Source organism: Chenopodium album, chromosome 20, assembly GCF_948465745.1.
Source record: "Chenopodium album chromosome 20, dcCheAlbu1.1, whole genome shotgun sequence".
Taxonomy (NCBI): Eukaryota; Viridiplantae; Streptophyta; class Magnoliopsida; order Caryophyllales; family Amaranthaceae; genus Chenopodium; species Chenopodium album.
The window spans coordinates 15,326,492-15,343,138 of NC_137853.1; the positions used below are offsets into that span (position 1 = coordinate 15,326,492).

At 34.7% G+C, this 16,647-nt stretch overlaps 1 protein-coding gene across 1 annotated transcript; it reads left to right on the forward strand.

The window, feature by feature from the left end:
• Nucleotides 1–435: 435 nt before the first annotated feature.
• Nucleotides 436–13,452, forward strand: LOC145596529 (importin beta-like SAD2). The gene is made up of 22 exons (XM_081652706.1): nt 436–831; nt 1,053–1,188; nt 1,296–1,383; nt 1,483–1,632; nt 2,681–2,843; nt 3,043–3,227; nt 3,379–3,552; nt 4,228–4,373; nt 4,506–4,629; nt 4,730–4,910; nt 5,294–5,453; nt 5,563–5,604; nt 5,688–5,806; nt 5,887–6,088; nt 7,668–7,799; nt 9,994–10,097; nt 10,245–10,424; nt 10,849–10,988; nt 11,134–11,273; nt 11,403–11,563; nt 12,396–12,525; nt 12,627–13,452. The coding sequence occupies exons 1-22, from the start codon at nt 742–744 to the stop codon at nt 12,782–12,784; spliced, it is 3,105 nt and encodes a 1,034-aa protein (XP_081508832.1). The 5' UTR covers nt 436–741; the 3' UTR covers nt 12,785–13,452.
• Nucleotides 13,453–16,647: the final 3,195 nt, after the last annotated feature.

Genomic DNA, 16,647 nt, shown 5'->3' on the forward strand with positions numbered 1-16,647 from the left:
TTCTACTACTTTTGCTTGTACTAGGAGGCAAATTAGTATATATAGTCATATAATATGTTTGAAAACACAGCAAAGATGACATAACACAAGTATTAGACTATTAGTTGGTATGAGTTGTCTAGATTATTACATACTCCGTATTCATCATGTACCGCAGCAACAACAACAAATTTAGTACTACTACAGCACGTGCACTTCCTTTCTTTTTTTCTACCTCTTTCTTTATCTTTACACTAAAAATACCACAACAATAACAATAGAAATTCGAACCATCCCAAAATTCTTGGAAATTAAAACCCCTTTATTTTACAGACCACACCCAAAACGACGTCGTCCCTAAATTAATCCAATTCATTTCCAATTAATTAAAAATAAATTACAACACCTAAAAATCCTAAAACCCTAATCATTTAAATACCCACTGCTTTCTCTCTCTCTCCGCAACCTTCGTGCTCTTCTTCTGCCTTTGCGCACTTCTTTCCACCATTAAAATCCCTTTTTTTTTTCTCTCCTCTAAACCCTTTGAGCTTTTCTAGCTCTAGGGTTTAGATTCATTTTCATTTCCCCCCAATTTTTATTTTTTTGTTTGAATTTTGATTTTGTTCAATTTTTTTTTTTTTTTTAATTTTATTGGATTGAGCTCAGTTGGTGGTACTGTACTATTGCATTTTGATTTTGATTTTGATTTTGATTTTGATATTTGTTGGTTGAATTTTCGATTGATTTTTTTGGGGAAGAATTATGGATCTTCCGAGTTTGGCTGTGATTCTTCGTGCTGCTCTTAGTCCTAATCCAGATGAACGCAAAGCTGCTGAAGATAGCCTTAATCAGGTTAATTGATGAGTTTAAGTTTCGAATTTTGATCAATTTTTGTAATTATTTTGATCATTAGCTGAATTTTATTCGTGTAATCGTGCTGTTGCTGTGATCTGATTGCTGAATTTATTCATTTATATTGATTGATTGTGTGTGAATTAGTTTTCTGATGTGATGTTTGCATGTTAGAATGAGTAATTTGATTGAAGTGTGTTGGGAATATGATATGATGGCAGTTTCAATACACGCCGCAGCATACGGTCAGGCTATTACAGATAATAGTCGATGGGAATTGCGATATGGCAGTGAGACAGGTTGCTAGTATCCATTTCAAGAACTTTATTGCCAAGAATTGGTCGCCTCATGATCCCGGTTCGTTTCCTTTCGTGTCGTGTTTAAGACTTTGACTTTAATTCTTGTAGCTTGGTCATTCGATATTGATATTGTATGCTTGGTTTTATTGTTACTTTTAATTTCAGAGGAGCAATCCAAGATCTCACAGGCTGATAAAGCCTTGGTGAGAGAAAACATCCTTGTGTTTGTGGTTCAAGTCCCACCACTTTTGAGGTATGTGTAGTTGCTGTGCTATTGTTATCTATGTGAGCTATCATATCCCAAACTCAATTTTGACGGGCGTTTGATGTATTTTGTGGTTGCCATTTGCAGGGTGCAGTTGGGCGAGTGCCTCAAAACAATTATCCATGCTGATTACCCTGAGCAGTGGCCTGGCCTTCTTCACTGGGTGAAGCATAATTTGCAAGATCAACAGGTCTATGGTGCTCTGTTTGTTTTGCGGATTCTCGCTAGAAAATATGAGTAAGTGCATGATTTCTTATTCCTGGCATGTACTTGTAATCGTATATTGTGGTATCATCACAAAAGCAAATCAAATGTTGTTTTTATTCTTTTGGGTTTTCTTTGATTCTGGTTGCTCCCCATGAAGTAGGTGGAGTTGCTTACCTAATTCTCTGTTGGCTAGTACAGTCAAAAGTCTAATTTTGATAATATGCTACTTGAAAGTGTATTCTCTGTTGCTTACCATCTTTGATTTTACAAAAGGTTTATTCTTTCTCAGCAAAGATTAGGCCACAGCTTTGTACTAGACCTAATTTCCATGTCCAAACCTTATATTTGAACTTGGCTGAGTACATTTTTAGGTACCCCTAACTTGCATATACCTGATCATACTAAGTGAACTACTGCTGCTAATATCAAACTTAATACTTCCTTCAGTTCCTTAAAATTGCAACTTTTTGATGTTTGCACTATTATTCAATAATTGCAATCCATTGTAACTTGTCAGTGTGAATGCCGTTTTGGTAATAAACTTCTTAATGTGTATGCACATTATATGTTTTGGAATGGAAGGCGTAAAGAAAGAGAGAAATTATAATGCTCTGTAGCCTGCGTCTCAAATTCTTTATACCTAGCTTTTTTTGTTTTCTCAAATTCTCAAGTTCTTGGTAATCAAGAGTCTGATGTGTTATCTAGGAATCTGTATTTAACCCTTATATATATGAAGGGATATTTAGCAAATGCTTTCCAGTTTGTCCAGTAGTATTTTGTTCTTTGATACATTTATTTATAGTATATATAAGTATATCAATTACACTAAGTGATCCGTATAAATTTTTTTGTGGGAAAGAAAACAAAAGAATAAGAATAACCATAAGGGAAAAAACACTTGACATAACTAGCAGGTGCACCACTGGCATAATCATCTATAGTTCTGTTGACCTTAATTTGTTGTTGTTTGCAGATATTGGTTATTCAGTTTTGCATTTTCAAATAACGAAGGCTTTCTTATCTGGTCTAACTTGTGGATCAATAAGTATTTTACCCCCTGCTGATATTTTTTTTGCAGGTTCAAGTCAGATGATGAGAGGACACCTGTGCATCTAATTGTTGAGGAGACTTTTCCTCCTTTGCTCAACATATTCAACAAGCTTGTCCAGATTCCCAACCCTTCACTAGATGTGGCAGAACTCATAAAGCTTATATGTAAAATATTTTGGTCATCTATCTATGTATGTTTCTTGCTCTTAGTATAGTGGGCATTCTTTCTTTGACAGTTTTTACCATGTCTTTAGTATCATCTCCTTGTTATCTTTCGTTGGGGTGGATGTAGATCTGTAGATGGCATGTATACCTGTCCTATATTACTTAGATTGCAATATCATCAGTCTTCATTTAGAACTCACAGGAGCTCACCTGTTCCCTTCTCAGTTGGAGATTCCCAAACAGCTATTTGATTCCAATTTGTTCAATGCTTGGATGGTCCTTTTCTTGAACATTTTAGAGAGACCTGTTCCTGAAGAAGGCCAGCCTGCTGATCCTGATCAAAGGAAATCCTGGGGTTGGTGGAAGGTTAAAAAATGGACAGTTCACATCTTGAATCGGCTATACACAAGGTCAGTATATATGTTAGCATAATTGTCTTGTACAATTTTGGAATCATTTGGTAATTTTGATGTTCATATAAGGAGAAGGCATTTGAGTTTGTAACCACTGCTTAATTAATTAATTTGTCTGATTTCTGTGCTATCTGAAATTTGTCAACAGATTTGGAGATATGAGAATCCAGAACCCTGAGAACAAAAATTTTGCCGTGATGTTTCAGAAAAGTTATGCAGGGAAGATATTGGAGTGCCATTTGAATTTGTTGAATGTGATCCGTGCTGGTGGCTACTTACCTGATAGAGTTATCAATCTTGTTCTGCAATATCTAAGCAATAGGTTTGTAAAGCCTTTTTGACATATGCCAATTTAATCCCATGGGTTTAATGCCATTAATCTATGAAGTGTTTTTTCCAAGAAGGTTTCTGATCTTTTGATTTGATGCCAATGTATAGTTTTGCCGTCCATCTCACACCTCTGATTATGTTAACAAACTGAGCTAAATTAAACTGTAAATACTGTCATTGAACCAATCTGAGATGTTAACTAGAAGCATAGTATTGTTCGTGAGATGGAGCTCCCAGTTTGCTCTATATGTAAATAATCCATGTTGGGCTGGATGGTGAGTTGTACCCTTTTAGTGCCACATAACATGTTTCTTATACTGATAAAACAAAGGTTTAGATCTTCCTTTGCTACATTCACAGATTCAAATTGGACTTATAGAGTGGGCACTTGCTTCCAAATTGGAATTATCAAGGGGAGCAAGGTTGGCTAGCAAAACAAGGTTAAAAAAATCTTTTGACAAAGAATATTGATATGTTTGAGAGTGGGTCACATATCTTAGATGTTAGGTGTGAAAATTGAAATTCGAGGCACGGCAAGTATAAGTATATGTATAATGATGGTCAAAGTCTGAGGCAGGATTGTGCAATTATACTTTGCTGACTAATTTGGCTAGAAAACTGCAGCCTGTTTGTATTGGTCTAACCATAACTTTTTTCATTGTGGCAGCATCTCAAAGTCCAGTATGTATCAATTGTTGCAACCACGACTTGATGTTCTCCTTTTTGAAATAATTTTCCCCCTGATGTGTTTTAACGACAACGATCAAAGACTTTGGGATGAAGACCCTCATGAGTATGTAAGAAAAGGCTATGGTGAGTATTATGGGCTTTTCTGCAGCTCTAAATTGTTTAGCTTCCATTTCTTTTCATAAAAAAAGTTATGTTTGTTTTTTGTTATATTGACTACTGACAATAAATGGTTATATATCTTTTTATATTGAGTAGATATTATAGAAGATCTATACAGTCCAAGAACTGCAGCAATGGACTTTGTCAGTGAGTTGGTCAGAAAGCGTGGCAAAGAAAACTTGCAAAAGTTTATTCAATATGTTGTTGAGATTTTAAAGAGGTATATATTTCTTCTGTTTATGTTATATTTGTTTCATTATAGATGATTTTTGCTGGTGTTATTAACTTTACAGTTGCTATAACGATCACTCCACTTTCAGGTATGATGACTTCCCAGTGGAACAAAAGCCATATCGGCAGAAAGATGGTGCCCTTCTTGCTATTGGTGCACTTTGTGATAAGCTGAAACAAACTGCACCATACAAATCTGAGTTGGAGCGAATGTTAGTGCAATATGTTTTTTCCGAGTTCAATAGCCCTGCAGGTCACCTAAGAGCTAAGGTTTGTAGATTTTTTGCATCTCTTTTCCTGCTGAGTTGTAGCTAATGTTTTGGGATTATAGCCATCTGTATAGGTTGTAGCTAATATTTAGGGGAGATGACCATCCTTCATGTAATTTCTTACATCTGAACCATGTGACCTGGTAATTTTCTTAAATTATTCATTGTGGCTAATATGGACAAGCTGTAAGTTTAGTAATTTAAGTTTGGAGAGTGGACTATAACTGGAGGAAAATCCAAATATAAGTGTGCTCTGTTATGTAGAAATGCAGGGAGTTACCTTTTTTCTGTATGGTTTCTTTATTATATGTTTCAACTATATTAGATTTTAATGGTCTCACAAAGTTCTGAATTTGATTCTGTCTTATTGCTTTGTAATATCAGGCAGCTTGGGTTGCTGGCCAATATGCTCACATTGAGTTCTCCGATCAGAACAATTTCCGAAAAGCACTTCATAGTGTAGTGGCTGGGCTGCGTGATCCGGAGCTTCCTGTTCGTGTGGATTCAGTCTTTGCACTGCGTTCTTTTGTTGAAGCTTGCAAAGGTTCTTTTTGCTTGGTTGCTGAGATCTGTTATATATATTCACTCTGTTCTTCATTAGTGGCATGTCAAGAATACATGTTCTCTTATTTAAATTCCAATTTTGGATGCAGATTTGGGAGAAATACGTCCCATTCTACCACAACTACTGGATGGTACGTAATATTTAGATACCTGGTTCATTTTATATATGATGTTTTTATTTACAACATCTTCTCATGAGCTTTTGTTCTTTTAGAATTTTTCAAACTTATGAATGAGGTTGAGAATGAAGACCTTGTATTCACTCTGGAGACTATTGTTGACAAGTTTGGGGAAGAGATGGCACCTTATGCTTTTGGACTATGCCAGAATTTGGTAATTAATTTCTATTTTTTTTTTTTGACACTTCATATTTAATAAGTGGTCAGTTTAATGAATACTTACCCCTTGGTTAGGCTGCTGCATTCTGGAAGTGTATGAGTACTGCTGAAAATGACGACGAGGGTGATGATCCAGGTGGTGCATTGGCGGCTGTTGGTTGTTTACGAGCTATAAGCACAATTCTTGAATCTGTCAGCAGACTTCCTCATCTATTTGGGCAAATTGAGCCTACTCTTCTGCCTATAATGCGGAGGATGTTGACTACTGATGGCCAAGGTCTGGCTTTAGTTTAGCAAGTGTCACTTGTTTCATTCTTGTTTACATTTATATGATTTTGGGCTAAGGGAGAGAAGGGCGGGTGTTTGCATTTAAAATGAGAGATTTAGTTCTCCTTTTGTGAACTATCACTCGAGGAAATAGATATTAACTTGTTGAACTAGCTTTTGAATTCATATCTCCATCAACTAGGAGTATGGTTGTCATGGAAAAATAGATATCAACATGTCTGTGGAAACTGTGTGAGCTGTAGAGAGATTACTATTTTGAATTATCTAATGGTTATAATTTATATATATATTTATAGTAGAACCTTGAAAATAGTTCAGGTTTGTGAAATACTCTATTGACCTGTGTTACATGAAAAGACCATGCTTGCTTGGATGCTCCATATCTTATTGGTGAATGCTACAACTGTACAACCTCCCTCCCATAATAGGCTTCCTAAGACTTTTGGGCAGAGTAAGACTTAAAACCTGGCCTACTGGGAGTACTTAATTCCCTTATAATGGAGAGACATTGCAGGCCTTAGAAGAAATCAAAGGGAGTAGAACATTGTTTTTTAAGAATGGAATAATTAGTTGGATCAGATCAAACTTGAAATATGAGAAAACTATTAATGGATTGAGTGAGTGCGCTCACCTTTGTTATTAACATCACAACACTCTAATCTTGGCAACTTACTTTACCCCCTTCAAATGAAGAGCACAGCTGCACAGGCAATGTGTATCCTAAAGCATATAGAAGCAACTACCAAGTCCTAGTTACTAAATGTCTAGGGCAATTGTTTTAATAGCTGCTGCAGGAGAAGAATATTTAAGTAAATCTGAAGCCTTAATACTCTTATGGTCTATTGATCATATCATGTTTATGTTTTTACATATCAAAGGATGCCAACTTTGTGGAAGATGGAAGAATTCCAATGATGAACAATCCACCAGGGGATGTTTTATTTTTATTTATTTACTTCTTTTGTTTCCTTGGGTTACTTTAGTTACTTTAAGGATGGAGTTTGTTTTGATGTCTTCAGTTTCTAAGGGGGAAAGATGTTAGCATCTAAAAACCATAGATAAGTTTTCAACATAGGTATTTAATTTGTGTTTAGCGTTTAAAATTTAATAAAATGAGCTGAAAGATTGAAAGGTCTAATGTGGGGAAAACGTAGGTTCTTGTCTACTAGTTTGCAGATAATATTTTGTGCTAGTGATTTGTTCTTTGACCGCCGTACCGATCTTGAAGGCAGGGGTTGACTTCTCTAAATGTATCTTATTGGGGTAGACATAAGTAGGTTGGCTTGATTTTGGAGACATTTGATTCGATCTTGAAGGCAGGGATTGACTTCTCTAAATGTATCTTATTGAGGGTAGACATACATCAAATTTTTCTTTGAGAGCTTGCCTCGTTGAGGCTAAAGTAGATCACTTGAGTGCATGGTCTTTGCTGCATAGTATAACCTACTAATTGACCACTAAATAAGTTACTTGTCCAAGTTAATTGTTTTTTTGGCTTGCAGTATTTTTAAATATTAGTTAAGCATTGTCAAATTTCTTATCTGTAAATATGGTGGTGGTCTTTGCAGAGGTCTTTGAAGAAGTGCTGGAGATTGTGTCCTATATGACTTTCTTTTCTCCTACGATATCTCTGGATATGTGGAGTCTTTGGCCGCTGATGATGGAGGCACTGTCAGATTGGGCTATTGATTTCTTTCCAAGTAAGTGTTATACCCTTCTCTTGCGGCTTTGTAACTTGTTTAGTAATCTCGATCTCCAAATAGATCGATGGAGGAACTTCAATTAATGTGCATTTGACTTAGCTTACCAACTACGTTAAAGTTGGCTAAGACTCTTCCACTGTTGAGTATAGAGTTGCAGACAATGTTTTCAGTTTTGCAGGATATTGAGACTGTAACTTCACTCTTAAATACAACGTATTCATGGTTTATTGCTCTTCCTTTAATGAAGCTTCTTGGTACTAGGCATGGGTTTCCTATCATTTATTTTTTTGGTTTGTCCTCATCTTGTTGCTTGGAACAGTTGGAAGTGATTTAGATTTTGAAATTTTGTGAAAGGATGCAATAATGTATGTGTTTCTTTGGATTAGATGAGATGGGTCAGCAACAATAATTTACTTGCTAAAATGATGGCTTACTATACTAGATGGTTGTAAATGTTTATTAGGATTAGGGTAGATAGTTCAGCAACCAAGTCCTTAACTTGCTAAATAAAAGTACTAATGGTTTGATGATGGATTGATGTTGTAAGGTTGCATTTACTCAAAAGCTATACATTAGAAAACAAGAATAAATTGAAGGTGACTTTAGTGTAAAAACTGTAAATGAACAAAATACTACTTTGTTTACACTTTGTTTGGATAGGAGGTTTGGAGGGAAGGGAAACAAAGATGCATTTTCTTTCTTTGGTTAGCAAATGAAGGGGCGAGGAAAGTGGAGGTTATCATTGCTCCTCATTCTTTAATAAACCAATCTTTCTAGGATTGAGAATACTTGGAAGGGAAATAAATAAAAGACCAAACTTTCCTTGCTAATTACACTAATCTGATGATTGATCCTATTTTCTGTCTTTCTCTATCTCATCACTTTATTCACTCTCCTCTCTTCCCCACTCTTGTAAATTCTAAAAGATAATCCAATTTAATTTAGGATTTTACCCTAATATCTTTCTTAATTCAATAACTTACATTGAAATTGTTTTGTTGATTTGATTTATACGCTGCTTCTTTGAATCTCATCTGCCGAAGAGTTGAGGTTGATTGTTTTTGTGTTGTTTTGCCATGAACAAGGCTTGGGAAACAAAAGCAGCAACATTCATGGCATTCTTTCAATTTTCTCTCTCAACCTTATTCTATCACCCTCTCTACACCCCTTTCCCCTTCTTCCCTTTTGATTTCCTATCCAAACACACTGTTAGTAATTGTTACTTTAGATCCTTGATCAAGTGACTGAAACTCCAACCAAGGATCAATAAAAAAAAACTTGGTATGATGAGAAATGTCTAGATGTTAGAAATTTAGATTCTGTTGCTAATATCTATGAGCATAATGAGATATCAGATCATTCTGTTCGGGCCCTTACATTCCTACAGAAAAACATAGCTGCAAATTATTGTCTAGTAAATTACTAATGCCTAGGCAGATGTCCGCTTCTTAAAAATCAAATCGTTTTAATCCTGGTTGGTCTTTGGTCAAACTTTGTTGATTGAATTTACTGCCTGTTATCTATTAGGTTGACATTTTTGTGTTATGAAGTAGAACTAACTTAACTCATGTTGCCACTATCTAGGTTTCCTACAAAGTCAAATCTTTTGCTAGACTGCTCCAAACTTTTTGAGAGAAAGTATTAAATAATTGTTCATAAATGAGCTAACTTGAGCCTTTGTTGGGTGATGTACTACCTAATATGTTATTATGTATGAAAACAGGCATTTTGTATCTAAGGCTTGTTGGTTTAGAAGGAGAAGAGCTAAGACAGATGTTAAAAGTTTGGACCAAGGATGATAATTTGCATAGCGCATTGAAATAGGAGAAAATTATCATCTATATGTTTTGATGTTTGGTAGGAGGTTGCCAAATTTTGAGCTATAAATTACTCTTGGTCTCCATGACTTAATTTCAGTTATATTTTGTCAATGATTTGACCTTTGTGCGATGAAAAGACATTTTAAATAAATAATTTTCAGTCAATTTTGTGCTTTTTCCCTAGATCATGTCATTGACCTGTTTTGGTTATATCACCTTCATGAATTTCTCATGTGGTGTAGAAGAGGCGTCTTGTTTATCTTGGGCTTCTATATTTGACTATATACTGTTTGATGAATGTTTTGTGTATATATTCGTTGTAATTTATGTACTTATTAGTAATTATATTTGCAATGGATGATTTGATGCAGACATATTGGTACCTTTGGACAATTATGTATCCCGCAGCACTGCTCATTTTCTGACTTGCAAAGATCCAGACTACCAACAAAGTCTATGGAAAATGATATCCTCTGTGAGCTTCTGTAACCCAACTACTTGTCATCTTAACCTAGTTGATGAAAGTGCCATTATTCTTCAATATGATGTTGTTTATTTATGAAGTCATCCTTGGCATATTTCAGTGTTTGTAGCTGATGTTTGATGGATTTTATGTTTATAGATAATGTCTGATAACAATCTTGAAGATGGTGATATTGAGCCTGCACCAAAGCTCATCGAAGTTGTATTCCAGAACTGCAAGGGTCAAGTTGATCACTGGGTTGAGCCTTACTTGAGGATAACTGTTGAGCGACTGCGTAGAGCTGAGAAACCATATTTCAAATGTCTTTTGATTCAAGTGGTATGAATATTGGTCAAATAATTTGTTTGTGTTATTGTTAGTCTGCTATCTGCATCATTGATTAGTTTCTTGTTTGGCAGTTTAATTCTTGGTTAGCATGTATGGCGGAGTTTGTAACGAGTTATTTGTATGATATTACTTAATTTTTCTTCTTATATTAGTATGCATGAATATGCATTGTGCTCTAGTTGTATCTCGTGGATGTGCTTATCATTTTGCTAAATTAGTGGAAACTTGTTAATGTCTAGCTTTGATGCGGCGATTACCTTTATTGTTGAAACTTGAAACTCTTTTGTGAAGTCTAATTTTATTTAATGGTAGTATGTAAACTAAATTGTATTACAGTGGTGATTTCAATACATGTTTTAACATAATACATGATTTAACTTACACTGATTTGTATCTGATGCATTTTTTCCTGCAGATTGCTAATGCTCTTTATTACAACCCGAGTTTAACATTGAATATACTCCATAAGCTAGGTGTCTCTGCAGAAATATTTAATCTTTGGTTCCAAATGATACAGCAAGTGAAAAAAAGTGGTGTGCGTACCAACTTTAAAAGGTAGCTCCTTTTTATTTATTTTTTATTTTACTTCTTAATTGCTTTCCATTCAAACTATTTTGCTCTTGACTTGGGAGAAATTGTTACCTGGATGTTAGTATCCTTTTTGGAAATTTAAATGGATTATTTCTCTTTCATTTTACAGGGAGCATGATAAGAAAGTGTGTTGTCTGGGATTGACGTCCTTGTTAACACTTCCTGCTGACCAATTACCAGTGGAAGCTCTTGGACGTGTTTTCAGGGTTACTCTTGAGCTGCTTGCTGCATACAAGGAACAGGTTGCAGGTATGTCTCCCCTCATGTTCTGTACTTGCATGTTTTAGGAGAAAGTTGCCTTTATCTCTATCATTAATTTGAGAATTTTGATGTATATATTTTGTGTATTTGGTATTTTAATTAATCTTCGTGTTGCAGAAGCTGCGAAGGAGGAGGAGGAGGCTGAAGATGATGATGTTATGGATGGTTTTGATTCTGACGGTGAAGATGAAGGTGACGGCTCTGACAAAGAGATGGGAGTTGATGAGGAAGAGGGGGATGATGCTGACAGCAATCATCTGAATCGATTAGCGGCACGGGTGAGGTTTCTGGTCTTTGAACGATGGCTGGGTGCTGGTTGGGTGATCTCACACTGCACAATTTTTGAAGCTAGAAATTTATTAACACAATAATAAAGTCTCCTTTCTGTTTTGAAAATTTGTTACAAACCGGAGCAACGCAACACAAGTTTGCTATAAAAGCTATGGTTTTGAAAGCCTTTATGTGAAGCTACACACACACACACACACACACACACACACACACCCCATGAAAAGGGAGCTTCCTGAATTCTCTTTGCATTGCTGCCTAATGTTGTTCGTTCCCTTGAGAATTTAATCTATCCCCACAAAAAATAAAGTAAAAAGGAGACTGAATTAAATTGTCGAGGGATATTTATATCCAGAAAAATGGACTCCTAAGTAGTGATTAGTTTGGATTCAATGGTAAATGTGATTGCAATGTAATTTTTCCTGAGGAAAATGCTTGCAGTTCCTTCTATCCTGGTGGTATTAAGTCTGGATTTGCTATGATCCATGTGTGCTTGCTATTTGCTCTCCCAAAAGTAATCATACATTGCAAGGGCAAGGAAGCTCTTTTGCATCTTGATATATTAATACTAGGCTTTTGTGGAGCACCAAAATTTTATGTTGTCCTTTCCTTTTTTGAGATTGTGACCTCCATTTTCTTTGTTTCATTTTGTGTTCTTGTTCTTTATATATTTCCCTGGACAGGAGGAAAAGTGTGGTGATTTTGTATAACTGCATGTTAATTATGATACAGTACAACCTTTCTTTCTTTCACAGGCTGCATTGCTTTTTATTTGTGCAATTTTCTGTGGTTTGGATGGTAATATTAATTTTGCATGTGCAGGCTAAAGCCTTCAGAATGAATGATGAGGATGATGATGATGATTCTGATGATGATTACAGTGATGATGAAGAGTTACAATCTCCCATTGATGAGGTTGACCCTTTCATATTGTTTGTTGATACAGTCAAAGGTAAGTAACATGGCACGCTCCAAGCACAGAAGCATCAATTAATTCTTTCATGTCTAGTGTATATATACTTCTCTTTGCTGACTTATTTATTGGTTATGAAGTGATGCAAGCTTCAGATCCTTCAAGGTTCCAAAATTTGACTCAAGCTCTAGAATTCCAATATCAAGCACTGGCCAATGGAGTTGCCCAGCATGCTGACCAAAGACGGGTAGAGATTGAGAAAGAGAAATTGGAGAAGGCAGCAGCTGCTTCCTCATGATTTCATATTGTGGCAAGGCAAGCAAATGGATACTTGGTTTTGTATAAGAATTTCCGTTCTTTTGCCTATTCCATTTGTGATGCATCCAGCGTCATATATTGGGACAGTAATGAAGTTAAATGGTCAGGGGTATGTGTTGGCAAAGTGTTTGGATTTTATTCTGAGGTCGCTGATGGAAAGCGGTTATGAAACTTGGAAAGTCTCACACATACCTCTGGGGTAGGCATTCCTGGTGTAAAAGGTGCCTGGTGTCATGCATTCCTGGTAAAAGCTGCCATTGTCATGGTTTGCAACAACCCTTTCGGGGTATGTAGGTTCCAGAAACGTATGGTCTACTTTTATGGACAAGAGAAGATCTGCGTGTAGGGTGTATAATGTGCATTCTTTTATGTATCTATTTAGGCATCAACTAGGGTGTCCTAGGTTGTACTCACAATTTTGCGTCTAGTATTGGCCCATTTTCTTTTTTTCCTTTTTTTTTTTTTCCAATTTTATGCATTCAGCACTATATTGATTGGTTGGGCCTTTTTTCCCATCTTTCCAGTGAGGGATGTTTTCAATTTTGGCTATGATGCAGCAGGTTAAGGTGACTTGCTGGTCGATGTAAGACTTGTTGGTTTTTGTATCATATTTAAATACACTTGAGTTGAGATATGCGGCTTTACATCCTTTGAATGTGCCTCTTTGTAAAACCTTGAAACTGATGAGTGAAGAAAGAATTTTCTGGTGGCGGTTTTTGTCTGTGAATGGACCAGAAAGTTATATGCAAATGAAACTAGATTATTGCTAGATTGCTATACAAATTGAAGAAACTATGAGTTCAGGGGCGAACTAAGATAATTTCAATTATAGTTTTTTAGCCTGGTTTTTTTTTTTTTTTTTTTTTTTTTAAATGGTAAACAATTTTATTTTTTTCCTTTGACGGAAAGAGTAATATTATTCATCATTAATCATGCAAAGTCTATTAACTAGTACTGGAACAAAACATCGAACTTAGATTCGCCACTAAATCAACACTTTCGAAACTATTTAATTCAAGTTTTGCAAAATACTTATTCTTTATATTATTTTCAACTTTTTTTTCCGTTTTCCTAAACTATTATTCTTATGAATTTTTAACAATTTGAACAACTTGTTAAATAAGTCTAAAATCACCAAAATCTAAATTCTCATTTGCACTAAACAATTGATAAATCAAGTCCGCAAAAAAACTTAATTGAATAAACGCGCGCCTTCACATAGGTGGTGAGACACAAAGTGAAACGAGATTTTTGGTAGATTTGAAGATTTAGTAACTCCATATTTCAAATATTGCAGGGCGGTTAATAAAACTTCCCTACTAAATGAATCCTATAAAGGTGACGTGTATCGTCCATTTTTTTTCTTTTTCTTTTTTGGCGTATGCAACATCAAGGTGTACCTAATCATCACAAGTGATCCAATAATTATAATACCCGAATAATTTATAATTTTATATTATATTTTTTTTAAAAAAAAAATAGTTATTTTTACTTATTAAGATTCTTTTCTAATCTCATTTTTTTTTATTTTAGAGTTCGGAAAGGTTTGAAACCCTATTTTAATTTAAATAGGACTCTACAATTTTTAAGCGTATATAAACTATTTTAACCCTATTAATATAAGGTGCAGTCGTGTTTTTTCTTTCATAAGTTGTTAACTTCTTGTTGACATTGTTATTTTGTTGGTGCGTGAAAATCAATTCACCACCTCCATCCCTTTTATTATGGGTATACAATTATCACTACATGTGAGACCAAATACTTTTATATGCAAAGTAATTCCGAGCTCTACGTATGATGTCTTGAATTGCTACCCACACAATTCATAAGTTCGGCAAGGTAATCACACGCATATTGACGAAGTTATTTAATAATTAATTATTGTTGTATTGTTTGTATTTTGATGTGTAAATTTATAATTTTATTATTCGTATGATCAAGATTTACATATATATATCAGTGCGTGGTATTATATGATTTGATTGGATATGAGTATCGTATTACTTTTACTGTTTATGATTTGTTATTTCTAGGGTTTTAATGTTGTTGCTATAGGGAGTATTGTTTTATTGAGGTTTTAGGGTTATTAATGCAGAGTATTATTTTTGGATTGAGATATGATTATATTTGGGTTATTAGTATGTGTTTTAAGAGTTGAGATATTATGAACCGAATTGTTTGTTATTTATTTGGGAACATGTGTCATTGTTGAGATTGTTTATGAATAATAATTATTTGATCGATGTGTGAGATCAAAAGGTTGAAAATTACTTTATTTTATTATTGGTTTGAGGCTCGACGTTATAGACCTTAGTCCTTGACATGTTGGTAATGAGATAATGATCATGGGTTAAGAATGAGGTACAATCTTTATTATTTATTTTTATATGGTCCCCTACAGTGGGAATTGGCCCGTATGTGGTCTGGTTCAAGGTGTTTTCTAGTTATTGAGAGTATTCAAGTTTTTATACTTGTTGGTTTGTTATTCGAATTACCCATGTCCAAGGCTAGGTATAAAACAAAGAGCGTGACACACTTATTGATTAGATGAGTTAATTGAGCAGAGTATCATATTATTATTTTTGAGGTGGGATTTTATCGAGGTTAGTCATGTGGAGTGTCATAATTAGTTTGATATTTTGGTGAATGTAGTTTCGAACTACATAGTCACTGAGCTAATTATATTATTAATTATTATATTATTTCATTGTATATTTTATAAGTGGTGATTACTCGGCTTTTTGCTGACGTATGTGTGTGTTGTTTTGCTATGCTACTTGTGTTTCCGGCCATGTCTTTTTCTTATGGTGGCCCTGCGACGATCTATTTTGGAATTTGTCCTTAATGGTGAGCAGACAAGATTGTTTTATCAGGTTGATCAGGTGATCGTAGCTAAAGGAGCTCAAGTGTTTCGATTAGTTTGTTATAACAAGTTTGTAAAGGTGTATAAATAGCTCACCTAGATGTATTGGGTTGTAATTATTGGGATTTTGTAAGCCTTAACACTTGACAGGTTGTGGAGTGTGGCGATAATACCTCCGATTTAGGTGTATGCTTCCGCAGTTTTATTCAAAGTTGTTTATTTTTCCTTTAATTCTTGTTTATTATTAGTTAGTAAATCGGGGGTGTTACAATAATGAACCTCCAATTTCATCCGATCAGAAATTTATCATCTTTGCAATCATGACAGTAATCCCTGTTGTATTAATGTGGAAAAATTATTAATCAACCACCGTGCAACGCGCAGTACTAATCTAGCTTACAATAATAATAAAGATTTGTAAATTATAAATTTAGACAAACTAGCATAACTTTTACAATTCAAATTACATGTATGACATAATTCACATTCCATCGCTTCAAGTTTGGTACGAGTAGTGATTCACGATCTACTTTTCCAAGTAGATTCTTTCGTAATTTGCACTAATGTTTTGATTGTAGATCGAGTTGATGACAAATTCTGAATCCATATGAATTCAAATTGAAAAATCTTAAAAAATTGTCATATTTGATTTTTTTTTTTTTTTTCCTATCCATTGAATTGTCATATCTGAATAAGTAGTTATGTTCATTTTCAATTTTTTGTTTAATTATGAATTGAAGAGTCTTATCATTAATGCTAGACTGCTAGTGTTGTATCTTTTATAGTGATATGTTTTATTGAGCATTGTAGAGTCATATCTAAAAAGAAGTGGTCGTGTTCCTTGTAAGCCTTTTAATTATGAATGGAAGAGTCCTTACACATTTATTTATAACCAGACTCTTATCAATATGAGGAATTTGATCATCTAGTTAATGATTTATTCACATACTAGTTACCAAATATAATGCTTCCCAACCACC